Source organism: Macrobrachium rosenbergii, chromosome 10 (assembly GCF_040412425.1).
Source record: "Macrobrachium rosenbergii isolate ZJJX-2024 chromosome 10, ASM4041242v1, whole genome shotgun sequence".
Classification (NCBI taxonomy): domain Eukaryota; kingdom Metazoa; phylum Arthropoda; class Malacostraca; order Decapoda; family Palaemonidae; genus Macrobrachium; species Macrobrachium rosenbergii.
Genome location: NC_089750.1, coordinates 63,523,970 through 63,541,745, shown reverse-complemented (window position 1 = coordinate 63,541,745; position 17,776 = coordinate 63,523,970). Strand labels below are relative to the sequence as shown.

Here is a 17,776-nt window from a genome sequence, read left to right as displayed (position 1 = left end):
TATGCCAAACAATGACATCCAATCTGGTTAACAAATTTGATACTGACCCATGTGATGTACTAGTTAAACCATTCAATACTAGGACGTAGTCCACTTGCCGTCTGTGATTTAATATTACTAAGACTCAGTTACTACCACCACCTGTGAAAATAGCCTCATGTTTAACCCTATTGCAATAGTACAAAGCAGAATGCAATGCAAGAGGTCAAAAGGTTTGCAGAAAATTACTCGTTAGTTGGTTAACCATTACCAGTACAGCAAGGTAGTGACTACTGTTCTATCCTAACATTTCCTTTTAAATGCTTTCCGGATTACAACTCAGCTTACCTGATCTCTGCTGACAACTGACTGATAGAACTTCAGCTCTCGGTAGACAAACCTTAAATTTTCCCATTTGATCTCAAGTCTTTAAATCTGTTCTTTTAAAAGGGTTCAGTGGAAAAGGCTACAGTACACGACACCGATTCTTGGAATATAATACAGGATAGTATAGATTATGCTACAGTAGTTTAACAAGACCACTGAGCTGACTTTCAGCTCTTATAGGAATACTATAAGAATGTCTTGTTTAAATTTATAAAGGTTTTTTCCCATCATGCCAACTTCTTACCATGGCTTCAGGGTGGTTTCATCATATACGGGGACTTTTTTTATAATCGGGTCATACCAAATTGTATTTAAGCTGCTCTACTATCTTCATTTCACTGACTAGCCAATTGACAAGACTTAATATCTTTCGAGTACCGGAATAGTATAGTCAGTACTTGCTCAAATTATACCAGAGTCTGATACGGCCAAGACTTATAGGTAATTGGGCATGAAACTACCCAGTGTGTTTTGGAACATTCAGTAAAATTTTGTTGGGACCTTCCTTCTCACACAGTCGGACCCCGTGTAGGATCAAAGGGCAGATTCCTGGGGGTTTAGTTCTGAGCTTCACAGTAACTATGTTAACACCAAGCAACATGAAAAGACCCCAATTACATTTGTATAATTGTTTCAATCTGGAATCTTGCATCATCATTATTATAAAACTTTAATAAAACCCAGCATTATAAAAAGGCATATAAAAACCTCTAACACAAAAATCGCTTTATTCATACATGTACGGACTGTACAGCCAGGAAAAATTCCTTAAAACTAAGTAAAAAATATTTGTATGAACTGTCCAGAGTACAGCAAATGCCCTGTACACAGGAATGCTTCACAAGAACTTTCACAAATTTTTTTCTGGTTTTTTTCTGGCATTTTTCAGTTTTTATGGACTTTTATTAGTAAAATATATACGCGTATTCTTGAGGATACTGGTGGATGAAGACGACTGGCTCTCGACAAGTGGGGGTGATCCCGTCAGCGTTGCTAATCCTTAGTAGGACGTGCCATTGCAGGTCTGATTATAGTCTCGACGCCCTCCTCCCTCAGTATGGGTTGTGCCGCGTCTGCTGCCGCCCACGTTGGCTCTTCCCGTCGTACCCTTGGCCGCCTGGTAAGGGCCAACATCGCCATAAATAATCAGTCTCGTTGAACACTAATAGTAATCTTGCCCCCCGTTCTGACCCGTGGGTACATTTAATCTAAGAAGCTGGGGCAGCATGCAAATAATTGAGAATATTAATGTTTATTCATGACACCTTTTTCTCACAATTAAACATGCAATAATACACCTTAAAACCATTAACCCAAGCAAGAGCCTGATACTTACCATAATATCCACCGTTGCCATAGCCATAGTAATCATTACCGTAGCCCCCATATCCACCATAACCCCCATATCCGCCATATCCATAATCATAACCACCTGCAACAACAGTAAGGACTAAGCTATAACAACCTTTTCTAAGTGTCTCAAACAAGAGCTTCCTTAACAGTTAATATCCCTACTCAGCTTTCAACTGAACACAAGAGGCTGAGTCCCACGAGCACTTTCTAGCATCATCTAGTAACCACTGAACCCAGAAATTAAATTGTTTAACAACTGAACTGAAGCTGGCCAGCAGAGCTCGTGTGACACCACCTGAACGGAACATGCGTAACCTTGTATTTTTCGTACCAATGCGAAAAACACTGACGTACAAAAATTAACTGCAAGATTAACTAGAAAGTTGCGCTCGTGTAACACTGCCTAAGTAAGTTGAAGATTAAAACTGTTAAACCCATCAAAACTCAATCCTCTAGCTTTGCATATTAAAGTTTTAATGTGATAAGGTAATATGTTAAAACAAAGTCAAAATGCACTGTGAGCCGATAAATTTAGAAGTGTGTATATTCAAGGGAAAGGGTGGTTTTCGAAATTACTCTATTACCAGACAGGATAGAGATGTAATTTGAAGGACAACTGCAAATACTTGTCACTTAGTGTGTTATTTTTAAAATGCACCACAAAAGCCTTAGAGATAAGTTGAAGGTAGTGATTGAAAACTCCTATATATTACTGGATCTTTCACCTACAAAATGAAACAATGTCAAAGGAAAGACAAGTGAATTTAATAAATTGGCAGCCAGCCCCTTCACTAATGCTTCTGGATATATAAAAACCTCGCAACTGTACCCTGTAAATGTTACCTGTAACCCATTCTCATGAATCTAGGTGACAACTTCTTAAAGCAAACAGACCTAACCCTCTAAAATAACTGAAAATTTCTTGACATACAAGAACACCTTGCACAATGGTACAGTGGTAATCTAAGTACCTAACCTGTAACCTAATATTATAATTGAAAAATATGGATAGTTGGTTAAACCCTAAAAATAACTTTACCTTGACACTTCATACCTACATACATAACCCAAGCTAACCTACTCATACCTGCATCCTAGCAGATTCACTCACTACAAGGATGTACCACAAAAATTACTATACACTATACATTATTTAACATCTTCCCAGAGACATTACTCAAAAGCTCTTTAACTACCTTGATAAATTATAGGAACCGAGTTATTACTGGTGGATATGTTGGCCAATACAGTAAATCATTTAGGCATATGCTTCAAAAACTACGATCAACAGTACAGTTCAACAAAACACAGAATAAAGTACTTAACTTTGATGCCTGGTTGATCTACATAACCAGATTCCATGGGACCTTTACGTACAACATGAGAGAAACCCTGGCCCTACCAACTACATCAAAACCCCAGCAAAAACTGGAGGGAGAATTAATCATCCTTTCCATACTAAATCCACTCCAGTGAAATAAATAGGGCCAAATTCATGACCAGCCAACTTTACTAAGACCTTCCACCCCCAAAAAGAGAAATATGGCTCACCACTGGGCAGAGGAGATTCACTTCAATCTGTATTCATATTTACTGAGTAATATTTCTGTACTATTTGAAAATAATTTGGGGATAAATCATCATCTATACTGCATAAGAGCCTGCTTACCCAGTCGAAAGGGGCAATGAGTTAGCTTTGAACAAGACTGGCTAATTGATAAGGAAATCCATTTAAACCTCGTGTTCGAGGTAACGTGGACTTTAACAATGAATCCTGACCATTCATATTGGCTACTTAGCTTCTTAAAGCTATTCAATTCAGTCTTCTTCCACATGACCTTATATTTGGAGGTGAAAGTTCTCAGCAACAACAGAACATTAACCAGTAAATTTCTCAAATCATAAAGCTCCCCTACACTAGTCTTCAAGACCAATTTTTAACCAGGGTCTCCAAATGTCAATAAATTTTCATAATTTTTTTTTTAACCAGGACCTTTGGAAATTACTAATCCATGAGATTCTTCAAGAAGGAACTTCAGAAGTGAGTAAATTCAATGGTTAGCTCAAAATCTTATAAAACAGTTTGCATAAAATTACTAAATCCATGAGTCATCTCTTTAAAATCTTGGAAAACATTTCGCATAAAATACCGTGTAAGGCAATCAACCTTCAAAACAACTTGTTTACATACATCCAACAATGCAAAAACCAGTTTACATATATGCCAGTATCATTAGGTTGGAACTTATATCTCAATATCATTACGGTAGAGAAGCCAAGACAAATATTAATCCATTTCTTACTGTACTAATACTGATTTAATAAAGTAATGAATTAACTTAGCATTAAGCAGGATTTTTATAAAAAGGCCCAGGATCCCAGCAAAAGACATTTAGTGGTTGTGATCAGGCACCACACTGTCATAGAAGATTTTAGAAATTTCAATGCAATTACATTACCAATATTCCAACACCATCTGTCACAAATTAAAAAAAAAATGGCTTCCAAGGATTTTAAAGAGTTTATAATTACGTGCTACCAAACAGGCTGAGAAGAAAATACCAAATGAATAACTCAAGCTACAAATAAGTGGAGTAACTAAATAATATCAAGACTCTAACCAGACTCAACTCTTACAACACTGACAAGGAATTTGTAAGTATTTGAGTTTTAATGCATTACAGTAAAATGTTAATGACTGGGTAAACTGAAAACTGATTCTGGCAAACTATTCCTGGGGACCAGTTCCTAATATGTATGTTGACTGAAAATCTGAATCAAATTCTAGCTATCTGCGTACTACTGGTTGGGTGTGCGTGTTTTTATATACCCAAAGGTCACACTAGTATGACCAAATCAAATACAGGATAATACTGAGTTACCACCCACAAAATGCAATGGACAGCACACAACAGGTGCTTTGCAATATAACTTGCCTACAGTTGCACTGCATTCCTCAACTTCGTCTCCCCCTTACTGTTTCAAACTTGAACATTCCAAATTTTGCCACCTAAATAAACATATCATACCAGAACCACTATCATATATGACAACACAGACAGCCAACTGATCCAATTTATGGAATGGTTTATAACAGACCTAACAAATTTGATCAAACTGCAAATGGATTCAAGATTACAATTCCCTAAAATTTCCTTAAGACAAAAAATACTGTACAATTTTTAAGTAAAGCAGTGAAGGTTATCCAAGTTAGGACAATGCATTTCATCAGCTGCTTTGCAAAAAGGCTGGTTTCAACAAACCCTCTCTTCTAATACCAGGAAATACCTAGTGGCCTAAAACAATCTGGGTAATTGAAACTGGCTAGTAACTCATGCCTGAACCTCATTTTCCCAAAAGCCTAACAAAATTTTGTAATTTCGGTCTATGAATTCACTTACTAAACTCTGCACATAGATTTATGCATCTAAGGTACCAGCCTTTGAGACACCAGCAAAACATTGCTAAGGAAATGTGTGCATTTGATTAGAAAAGTGAACATATCACACACAAGTCTAGTCTAAATGTACAGTATAAACAAATAACAGAGATGTCAGCCTTAGGCTTGTGTACAGAGGCATTTTCACATTTAATTCTTTACCAACCTTCCTTCAAGAGCTTCTAGTACAGTATAGGTCCTTATATACTTGAAAACACCTAAAATTGTTGGGAGTGTGCTGTCCAACCATTAAAAACAGCTCGAATTATATACTTTAATCCAAACTAGATTTCCTTTCACTTTCTCAATTCCACTGGACTCTGATACTAAAATCTGATAAGTGTACAACTCTTCAACTACATCCCTTACAGATAAAACTACTAGATCACCATTAAAAACTCATGAAATTGCTTTCTGGTAATATAAATTACAAAATATAGAAACAATTATTCCCTCCACTTACCATAGGATCCATAGCCGCTGCCATAGCTTTGACCATATCCTCCATATCCATAGCCACCCTGGTTGCCCCAACCTCGGCCTCTTCCTCTCATCCCACCTGGAGCTCCTCGGGTTCCACGCATACCACCTCTCATGCCTCCACGCATCATCCCCATGGCATCAGGCTTGGGGGTGGCTTTCTTGACATCTACTTCAACTCCATTTATGCTCTGCTTGGGGGTTTTTAACAGTTCTGTGACTACAGCTTCTTGCTCAAAAGTAATGAAGCAGAATCCCTTGCGCTGATTCTTTTGTTTATCAAAAGGCATCTCTACTTCAATAATAGTCCCATATTTTCCAAAGTAGTTCTTTATATCATCATCGGAAAGTTCTGGTTTAAGGCCACCGACAAAGATCTTGCCATGTCGTGCTTTAGCCTTCTTTGGATCTACCTTCTTGCCATTGATAACATGATCTCCAGCATTGATGACCTATAAATATAGGAAAGCATTACAACACGGCTCAAAATATTTAGCTTGTCTAAGGATCAATAGAAATGTTATCTATTTTCATACTGTAATCATACCAAAAATACACGGCAAGCCTTATGTATGATCAACATTACGTCCAATTAAACACATACCTTGTCTATAGCTTCTGGTGTACTGAATACAATGAAAGCAAATCCTCTAGATCTTCCAGTGTTAGGATCAGTCTTGACATTTATGCTGTCAATTTCACCATATCTGCTGAAGTGTTCTCTCAACTTTGCTGTGAAGTAAATAAAAGACCAATTAAGCTACATAAAAAAAAAAAATAAAAAATAAAACAATGCTTTTTAAACTTGACAAAATATTACTTTAAAATGCTATATAAAAAGGGGGTAAATATCTGAATTTACCAATTTTGAGAAGTGGATAACATTGTGAATATCAGAAACTGAGTGTCCATTAAAAACCACATTAAATCACCTACATTATATGCAATGATTGAAAAAATTCTCTCTCAAGCAAATATGAAGTTGAACTCTGGTAGCACCACTGAATAGCTTTACCCACCAAAGCAAAACAAGTCTTGCACAAACTACACTTGAAGTTCGCAAAGGTACAAATTTTTTTTTTTAAATGTTCCACAAAACATGAAACACATGGAATTGTCACCGTCGAAGTGACTGGTCCATCAAAATAACTGGTCATTTTTTTGCCTTTATACCTTACTGCAATAAGACCGAGAAAGAAAAAACTTTCAGCAAGCCAAAGTTTCTTGCAAAAATAAAGTTAACAGCAATGCCTGAACTTAAATATACTGAACTGTCTGAAAACAAAATTATAAATATCTAGTCCCCCAACCACCATTCATTGCACTAATAAGTGACAAACTGTAGACATATACCAGTCTCAACTCACTTGTTGGAGGAGTAACTAGATCAATACAGAAATAAAGTAACCTGCCTTTCAACCAATACTTAATTATGGCACTTCCAGATAGTGATCGACACCAAATATGCCTTCAATCTTGGCAACCTAACTTCTTTGATACAGTACAAAGCAGCATTCTCAACTGTCTTCTCACTTTAGCAACTTAAAAAAAAAACTAATTTTTGTACTTTTCATGTGAAAAATCTTCACAATACTGTTATTACAAAAGGCAGTGATTATTTCATCTAAGCCATCAAACAACTTATGGACATTATCTATCAATTACCCATACCACTGAGTTTTGAAACCTTCCATTATATGCTAAGCTATAATCTTACAGCATTTAATTTACTCCTTAAAAATGTTAAAGCTGAAAATGATATTTTTTTTCCATACACTGTGAACAATACTGTCCGTTTCAATTTTGTTATTGTCATATTCATTAACCTACAATGCCCGCCATTGCTGAAGACAATGGGTTTAGAGGTACCATCTGCATACACAGTTCACTCAAACTTATTGTATTCTGACAGCCATTCAAAAGGCATCTGTGAAAACCTAATCGCATCCCAAGCTGTTTAGCTTTAATAGCAAAATTCACTTCTACCCATGCAATATGTTAACCTCAAATTACTTTATTGATAGAATCACCTATCACAGAAAAGAGAATTCTTGTGTGAGCCATGAAGGGTAGGGTCAAAGGGAAGGAGCACTATTAAAAAAAATGCTACATTGTAGTTCTCATTTGGTGTTCGTCAAAATGGAATCCAAGGGAGTCACTGGTTATAATGGCAAACAAATTACCAATTTGCCCACCTCAGCTGAACATTACTTAAAAATATCAGAAGAGCTTCTGTATTGTTGTTTAATTTCCTCTTGATATGTGATATGGCTGAAGGTGAAATGAGCCAATAAAATAATGTGTATTATACCTTCAGCTACTAGCTACTGTAATCTATATTTTAAAACTGTGGGTGTATTTGGTGGGATTATTGTACAAACTGTCTACACAATTTATTTAATAAGGAAAAGAAAAATACTCATACTGATACAAATACTTCTTGCAATTAATTTAGTTAATGATTTGTTTAACCAGACCTCTGAACTCTTTTAGGGTTCTTCTCAATGAGTTTTCACTAAGCTTTGTTATTAATTTACTAAAAATATGTTAACCGCCAATAATGCAAAATTGTTTTGAGATCCAAAGTATGACGGCATATTCTATGCTTGCACACACAGGATTTAACCTTGTGAAAGGTTATGAACTTAAAGCAAACCTATTTCCACAAATGCAAGTTTAGAAAATGGGTGGTAAAAAAAATATGCAACCATACCGTTTCTATGACATTTCTACCTCAATATAACCCTTTAATAATAAATTTTGAGGGGCAGCTATGCTTATGAACATGCCAGAATGAAAATGTTTGCTAACCTGAATTTGTATAATCAATAACAAACCAGGGACCAGACCTCCCTGTCTAAAGTATTGGAGCTTTACTATATTTGGAAATTTAAAACACCTAATCCCATGTAACAGAGGTGGGCAGAGGGGTTAAGAAATTTTAGTAGTCAAATGTAAACTTGTATTATACACCTAAAGAAACCTAACCCTGTATGCAATCAAGTACATTTCTGGCATCAATGGGTTTTTCTACCAACTAGTGCCACAAATTAGCTAACACTGGAGCAAAAGAGGGAATAATTTAACAGTGAAGACAAACATACTTATAACTCAGTGTAAAGTTTGGCAATACAATGGTACTAAAAGTTCTTGTGACAATACATCTTGATAGACAGCATTTACTAGTCCAGGTTTACATCCTCTCTTTGCAGGGATCAGGTAACCTATGGAATAACTTTTGAACATGAATTCCACCTAACGTGACAAATCTAAATTTAGTCTATTTCTAATATTACGAATATAGGATCTATTAACTTACCTTCATTTGTTTCCCAACTAAGGCCACCAACAAACAGTTTCCTGAAATAGAGAACTGCATTAGATCCTCTGGGAGAAAATCAAGACAATCTTTAGTTGCTTATAAATCCTTAACTTTTACAAGTACTGTACCTTAAGTTGACACTGCGACTAAGAATGGCAGAGGGAGTTAAACTGCACAAATCTAACCCACTTCGGCACGTCAATCAAGTTGGTTAAAGCAACTTCCATTTTCTGCTAGGCTATTTATTTTATTCTGAAAATGGTCTGGGCAAAACATAAGGAAAAAAAAAATGTACTGCATAGAATGGCTGGAATGTTTAGGCAGTATTCTAAGTCTCGGAACCATTACGATAAACAGCTAGAACCAGTCAAGTAGTAGTAGGCTAGTAGATGACCTTGGAAAATAAACCACTAAGACAACACTGATAAATACCCTGGTGTGGATGCGGTGCGCTACAAGGGGGCAACATTCTTCCCGAAGTAGCTGCCACCTGGGAGGAGAAGTAAGAGGCGCAGTTAGTGGCAGAAGCAATCTCGCCAATAATCAAACTTCTCTCTATGCAACCTGCGGCAGTTCTTTACTTTACCTTTACATCATTACTTAACCAGTTTTTCTCAAAAACTGCTACATTATCGGCCCCATGAAGGGCATCACAAGAAGCATCTCTTACATCATGCAGCAACTTGGCTTACAATGAGCTGGGTTATTTTCTCTGAATCTGAACAACAGCTTTTCCTTTACTTTACATCTGAAGATCCACTAGTTTCTAAAAAATTGCTCTTGAACCAAAAATAATAATATAACCCACAATAAGGCATCCCACACGCACAAAATAAAAAGCGCTGTACCAGCCATCCCAACCACTGCGTGTGATTATCAGAAAGGAAATTATCGCAAACCAACAACTAAAACACGAATCAATGTGCAGGAGAGATAAAAACCACATGACTTAAAGAGACAGTGACCTGGAAATCAAGATTCTTAACATTAAAGACAGTAACAAAATGATCCCAAACACCACATTAGCCCTACGCATTTTAATTCGTAGGCAACAGCAAGATGCTGGCTGTCATCATGAGAAGGGCAAATCTTATTAGCTACAGTAGGCAAAATACTTATGCTAATTTCGTTACACTTGCAAAAAAAGTTTCTACAGGAACAAAACAAGAGGTGGCCTAGCACACTTAATTTGGAGATTCGCCTACCCCGCTGGGAACGGGTACAGGACCTTTCAAGACAGGATAGCTAGGCTCTTATCAGCCGAAATACTTTCTGCTGCTTGAGAAATAAATAAGTGTAGGGCAAGATGTGACGTTCGACAACATTCCGTCCAAATAAATATTCATTTTTTCATGATGCTTTAGTCTGTAAACCCCCTTGGCTTAGCAATGACCCTCAGGTAAACCAAGTTTGAACAACAACCAATAAGAAACAAAATTATGAAACGGGTAGCCAGGGTGTTTGAAAAACTTGAGCATTGAGATTAACAACTAAATAAAAAAAAATTGTATCCCAACAACCGCCATTAAAATACGTGACGGCGGCGGCGCCGGTAGCGGCCACACAGCCTGCGGTGGGCTGGCGACCAGCGCGGCGCCATCTTTGACTATAGAGAACACAAATGAGCGGAAGTCATGCGCCGGTACAGATATCGAAATAAACCTTACATTTTACGATTGCTAACAACAACAACATCTTTAAAAATCGTAAAGGGATTATCCTAATTCAAAAGATAATGTCTATGACGCACAATCCCGTCGGATGACGTCGATAATCTACGATACAAACAAGCGTCGGGGGATGCCTTTTGCGGTCGGGCCGAGCCAGACTGACCCGGAAAATCAAATTTATTTTGACGCTTTACACAACTTGTACCTTTAGTCTAAAGATATCAATGATAAATATCCAATTGGTAAAAGCACTAAGACTCTTTGACATTTGCTTACCTGTCATCGTCTCTGCCAGGGGCATCGGCCGACCCACTGTCCTTTGCGGAGTCGTCTGTCGGCATGGAGCCGTTATCTCCATTTTCCATTGCATTGTTCTGGAAATCACCACCAGTGCAATCCTCGGTAAAATCTTGTTGCTCCATAGTCTGGTCAGCCATTTTGTTTTTGTTTTTAATAAATGAAACTTAATACTAACTGTATGCGTCCGTCACGTATGAAGTCTCAGCAGCTAAGAGTAGGAATAGCGGCCCCGTGGCAAGCGGTCTCCTTTCGTAGACTCGTTTTTCATCATACGGCATGAGACACAATACAAATTATTATACTCTTCGGCTATCAAACGAGCCTAAATCTTCTGCGCATGCGCGTAATGGGACGCTGTTTCTTATGGAATTTGTTGATGTCCAGGAATTTATCGATTAGTTGAAAGTACTACGCGGAAAAAATTCATTATAAACGTACTCAGAAAATGTTACACTGTCACACTCACCTATTTTTACATGTTACGTCATTTTTCAAGCGGTAGTTGTATTTGTAGGGGTACAGACTCTTTCATCTCGTTCTATAGTACTTAACAACACCGCAGGGAAATCTATGATGGTAATTCAGTGTTGTGCCAGCATTACCATATAACATCATTCCGAAGTCTGTGAAGTGGCAGTCATTAAATAATTACTGCGCGTTACGTGCTGAGTGATTCATCGGGGTTTGGGGGGGGACGGTTTCCGTTTCACTCAGCTCAACAGGAGGCTCTCTGCAATCCCATTAATTAATGGCACGTGATTGTGAACGTCTGTTAGTCTTTTTTTCTCCAGAAAATCACATTTAGTGCAGTTTTCATGTGTATGAATAAGTAACAGTAACTCATTTTTAAAACAAATCGTAACCGTTATATAACAAAAATTATTTTTGCTCCTGACAGCGAAACAAACTGCCCTAGTTACGTAACTAATCTTGGGACGGCAATGTTCACGTGTTTAGCTTTACATAAAGTTTTTTTTTTTTGTAATTTAAAGCATATTTTAATTTAATCGTAGATCCTTAACACGACTTTGACGTGATTCGCAATTACGCAAGGAAATGCAAGACACTGTAACACAACTGACGTACCTATGAATGTCAGTGACCTACCGTGTGTGATTGTGAGTCACGGTAACCTGATCAATGTAAAATTGACATGCAGCACAGGTTTATCTTTCGATGAAAATAGCCAGGGGCATAATAAACTTCAAATCGTGATCTGAATAGAACAGTTATCGAAAGAAGATAATCTTGGAAGCACATCTGCCGACATTACATAAAATGTTTGCCGTTAAACATTATTACTATATATATATATATATATATATATATATATATATATATATATATATATATATATATATATATACTTCGCATGGACTCAAGCAGAAAAGCCATTAATGGAGCTACCTGGTAATTTTGCGCAGCAGAATGAAAAAAAATGCCATACAAAGGAACGTTAAAAATATCATTAACCAGGACTGAGAGTGTTAAAGAATTGACACAAGATAAGCGGATAGCACCAAGGAACAAATCAATAAGTTAGGGTACATAAGCAGCATGGCCGCACTTCAGGGTAGTACTACTGTATAACAGCCAAATCCCCAAGAATCAGTATCCATATCTCTGCCCAGAAAAAAAGGATATCGAAGGTCGTGTATACGTGCCATCGTGCAATTGAACTAGAATAGGGATATCGACTCTTTGTTAAATCCATAGTACACATAATCTAATAGTGGCGATTCCGTCATCGGTAGTCCCATAGGTCTAAATTTAACCTCCTTCCAACCCTTTACAGAGGTTCCCATACCGGGCACGTGAAGGGAATTGTATAGAGCAGGTAACCTACAGTACTCTTAACCACCCTTACAAAATATTTCGTATTTCTCATTGCTTTCATCAGGGACGTCATTTCAGATTTTTGATGGGGGCGGGGGTGCGAAGGCGGTTTGGCGAGCGAAGCGAGCCTAATCACCTGTTTTTTTTTTTTTTCAGCTATTTTATGTGTTTTATGAAGCACATAAAATACAGTAGATAGATAGACAGATATAACTTAATGTGATGATACATTTGAATTTCGGTAGGAATAATGGAAAACCAGCTGCTGTTACTTCTTGGGGCTTGGTGGGGTGAGGGGGGCAAGTAGAGGCTTGGGGGGGCCATCTTGGGTCTTGAGGGGGCAGTTGCCCCCCTAAATGACGCCCCTGGCTTTCATATATATATTTATTATAGCATTTACTCATTCTATTTCAGGATCTCGCTGTCAGCAAGATTTCATAACTATATTGGTTCCCTGATGTGTATAATTTAATATAGAGTTTAGACTTAAAGTTATGAATTACATATGCATATGAGATTTTAACAGCGACTAAGTTCTAATCGTATATGAGATAGCCATACACCCTACCTGCCATTATGATCATCTCAGAGTTTCTGACATTTATACATTATTAAGAACGAATTTCAAGTTGCACTGTTGAAAACGTCTTTCAGGAAATTGCCTTTAAATGTTGTAGGTATGCACAACCTTTATACCAAGTTTTCTTCCACTGTGGCATATAAAACAAAAATATATATATATATATATATATATATATATATATATATATATATATATATATATATATATATATATATATATATATGTATAATTTGTTTTACATACTACAGTGGAAAAAAACTAGTGTAAAAGGATGTGCATAATATATATATATATATATATATATATATATATATATATATATATATATATATATATATATATGTATAATTTGTTTTACATACTACAGTGGAAAAAACTAGTGTAAAGGATGTATATATATATATATATATATATATATATATATATATATATATATATATATATATATATATATATATATATATATAAGGCAAATGCCATAAAGGAAAGGTGAATAGATTGGTTGCTAGGCCTGTCGACACATGGGCCTTTACTATAGTATTTCCAAACCTTCTTGTCGTTTTGGGCAGCCAAATCAAGTGTTCTCTGTCAGTTTATTTAGTACTTGAAAGCACTACAGACCTAAACAAAATTCTAAAATAATCATTGTCAGATATTCTTTCTATCATATTGAAACCTTTCGTAACATTTTACACGGCACAGATTTTGATCTACAGATTGTGCAGATTAGTGTGAAGTCTGAATACTTTCATTTGCATAAAAGGAAAAAATAAAAAAGCGAGCACACAAACTCTCACACACACATATATTTTCACGATGCGTACCAAGTACCTGGTTATTACACAATTAATTTCAAAATTCAAAAGTTTACCTCACTTCAGCCAGATATCTGAACTCTCACAATAATAGGAATTACGGCTGAGTACTCTAAAGGTAACAGTGATCCCTTAAAAAAATTATTAATAACTTGAAAAAATCAAATTCAATTTATCAGAATATGTGTGAGGTATCAACAATTAAACTAGAACTATTCTAGAGTAAAAGGGCATCACTCCATCAAATAACTTTAATTGTTTCCCTGGTCTTAACTCACTTTAGCTAAACTAAAAGAACAAAACATGTTTATCACTTTGCGTTATGCACACACAATTAATCTTATTCACTGGTGGTCAATAAATGAAACATAGTTTTTCTATAAATATTAAGTACAAAAATTTATTTTTAAATTCAAAATTTGTAATTAGAATTCACAGTCTGAAGAATTTACTGCTACTTAAAAATAACAAAACTTAATTGATTCTTGAATTAAATTATGAAACAAAACTAATTCACAAAAACTTTATCAGGAATTTAAATTAATCAAGCAAAATTTAAACTATCAAGAATCACTTAAGGTCTGAAAAGAAAATCTTAATAAATGAAAAATTAAATTATGTATGCAATGTTAAATTACCAAGAAATATTTAAAATGCTACGCAAATAACTGTTACATCACATACATAAAAAATGTGAAAATATGAAGAGATTGCAAACAGAAAAACTCACAAAAATACTCATAAGATTTATCAATAATAATTTCACTAGGGCAAAATTTCCCTAACTTATTATACCATGGTATTAATAAGTAAAATTCACGTTACCTTACACAAACTTGTGAAAACCTCTGTAAAATCCCTTTGCAGCTGCACTAATTTCACAAAACACACTTTTTTACCAGGTGCCGTTACAAATTAAATAATTTTACTAAATTCAGATCTCAAAAGTTAATACTAATATCAGTGACCACAAATATACTACGTTAAAACTAATCTCTCTTTAAGAACGAGAGAGAGAGAGAGGGAACCAAACTGATCGGTCTCTAGAATGAGAATGAAACAAATTTCAGAATTCCATTAGCACATGAAACAATTACATGACGTCATTAGGGCATTTTGGTTACGAGGTACCAAAAGAGAAATTTCTAAAAGGAAGGTGACATCACTCCAGCAAAATATTTTGAATGCAATCTTACAAAACATGACGTAACTGATCAGGACATGTTTTCTTTCTCTCAAAGTGGCATACATGATCAGAGCAATGCACATAACATTGCAAAATCACTCGTCTTATGCTCGTACGGGACGAATCTTTTACAGAAACCTCTACACAATCGAAACATTGCAATCGGCTAATTATGATTGACGTGTTTTATAAACAAGACGAAAAACTGAGTTGATTTCCTGAACGAATTGGCAATTGTTATTTCAAACTGTCCTCACGTTAACCCAAAACAAAGCACGCTCTCTTATCTCAACTGATGACAATTGAATTGAAACAAGTCTTCGCTGAACACACACAAGTGTTGCTCATATTACGTTACTATTAAAATTGTATTATCAATTCTAAATTACTCTATTATTTAAATCATTAGTTCCTTTGAGATCTGATGCCAAACTAAATACGACACTTCAACAATCACTATCATTACATATAAGACATGATAAATAAAAGAGTAAATATATCAAAATATCGCATGATATACATATTACAAGGCAACATCATCATGAATATATATATATATATATATATATATATATATATATATATATATATATATATATATATATATATATATATATATATATATATATATATATATATATATATATATATATATATATATATAAATGTCTGACTCATGTCAGGATCGAACCCAGGTCTTTCAGTTGAAAGACAAGGACGCTGCCCACTAGGCCTAGTGGGCAGCGCCCTTGTCTTTCAGCTGAAAGACCTGTTCTGATCCTGACGTGAGTCAGAAATCTATTTCTGTTCCACACGTGATTGTGTGTTGATTATTTATTTATTTATATATATATATATATATATATATATATATATATATATATATATATATATAGAGAGAGAGAGAGAGAGAGAGAGAGAGAGAGAGAGAGAGAGAGAGAGAGAGCCTCATGGTCAATGTAAAAGGAGGTAGCAATTATCTTGAGAAAGATAAAAAAGAGGGTTTAACTTAAGTTTCCTCGGAGACAACAAAGCTCTGGATGACGCAACGTGAGGAAGAAAAAAACGTTCACTGGAGCCGCAGTCGTACATTATACTTCTTTTCCTTCTGTCTTCAATAATTGCAAATGAAATTACGAAAATGTCTTGTTACAAGTTCCGATGATATTTTGCACTATTTCTATTGATGCTGTTGTATCTTAAAATCCAAATACCCTAAGGGGATTTACCATGGATGTATTGGAAAGTAGGATCAAACCAAGATTACTGTTGCTAAAGGAATAAACACGGTCACTTCCAATGAAGTACATTTGGCAGTGTGGGAGGAAACGCCTAAAACAACTAGAAGGATTGGAAACAGTATAGCAGACTGATGAAAGATATAAAAGTAAGGTTGCAAGAAAGCTCGCATAATTGACAGATGGCGTACAAATATCCCTTAGGATGGGGATTATAAAGAACAGACGCACCCGGAATCCAACACAGTTGAAGAACTATGGTCAAACCAAAATGTCAAGATGGGTGACAGGAGGTTTCTCCCGGACTGTATCGTTCGCAGTTAAGAACATTTTGGTCATTTTACCTATAAAGAAACTGCCGTACCTCAGCGGTAAAGGCGGATTAAGCACTCAGATGGAGTGTCCGCTTCGTATTTATCCCGGATTTTCTTTGTTATAATTTCTTCTAAATGCGACATCGAGTAACCTCCACCGTGTGTGTGTGTGTGTGTGTGTGTTTGTGTGTGCGTATATTATTTGTGTGTATATGTATATATATATATATATATATATATATATATATATAAAATATATATATATATATATATATATATATATATATATATATATATATATATATATATATATATATATATATCTTTAACATCTTAAACGATACAGCCTGTCAAAGAAACATAAAGGAAAGGTACGGTTGACCCTTTACAAGTATACAGATGTAGAGATTTGAAAAGATATAACCTTTTATAATCTTTTAATTGCGCTACCTATCCCAGAATACGACTGCCTCCAAACTCCCTATTAGCCAAGTTGATCTTAATGAAAGATTTTATCGGTATTGGGGCCACGTCTTTGAAGGATTTAAATTCCAGCTTATATGATTAGGATTTTACTCGTGTCATTATAAAGCCATAAAATTCGTTTGGCCTTTCATCTTCGTCTATATTTAACAGCGTTTTGCATATGTACATGGTCATTCACTCGTCTCACCCCGTAAATAAAGTACGCCCAGACGTGTTCTACCTGCTTCTGCCGGGTCAGTCGCATACGATACGACGTTCACAATTGCTTTGCGAGAAAAAAGATAAACAATGGGTTCTTGACCGATGTGACGAGAGTTTACGATCGGGCATGTGAAGCTACCAATATTCCCAGAAGGACTATGGAAAGAATCATCAAGGAAGGGAGAGA

The 17,776-nt window shown here is 35.7% G+C and overlaps 1 protein-coding gene across 5 annotated transcripts; it reads right to left on the bottom strand.

Annotated features, from left to right (window-relative positions):
- Positions 1 to 1,077: 1,077 nt before the first annotated feature.
- Positions 1,078 to 11,220, bottom strand: LOC136842699 (RNA-binding protein squid-like). 5 transcript variants are annotated; one of them, XM_067110364.1, is made up of 6 exons: positions 10,907 to 11,184; positions 8,958 to 8,998; positions 6,243 to 6,370; positions 5,622 to 6,090; positions 1,703 to 1,798; positions 1,078 to 1,483 (listed from the first exon to the last, which is right to left on the bottom strand). In XM_067110364.1, exons 1-6 carry the CDS (start codon positions 11,065 to 11,067, stop codon positions 1,419 to 1,421), a joined length of 960 nt encoding a protein of 319 aa, XP_066966465.1. In that variant the 5' UTR covers positions 11,068 to 11,184; the 3' UTR covers positions 1,078 to 1,418. The 5 variants fall into 5 exon arrangements, with proteins under 5 accessions (XP_066966465.1, XP_066966466.1, XP_066966464.1 ...); XM_067110365.1 differs by having other exon boundaries at positions 1,078 to 1,582; positions 10,907 to 11,155; XM_067110363.1 differs by having other exon boundaries at positions 1,078 to 1,496; positions 1,705 to 1,798; positions 10,907 to 11,155.
- Positions 11,221 to 17,776: the final 6,556 nt, after the last annotated feature.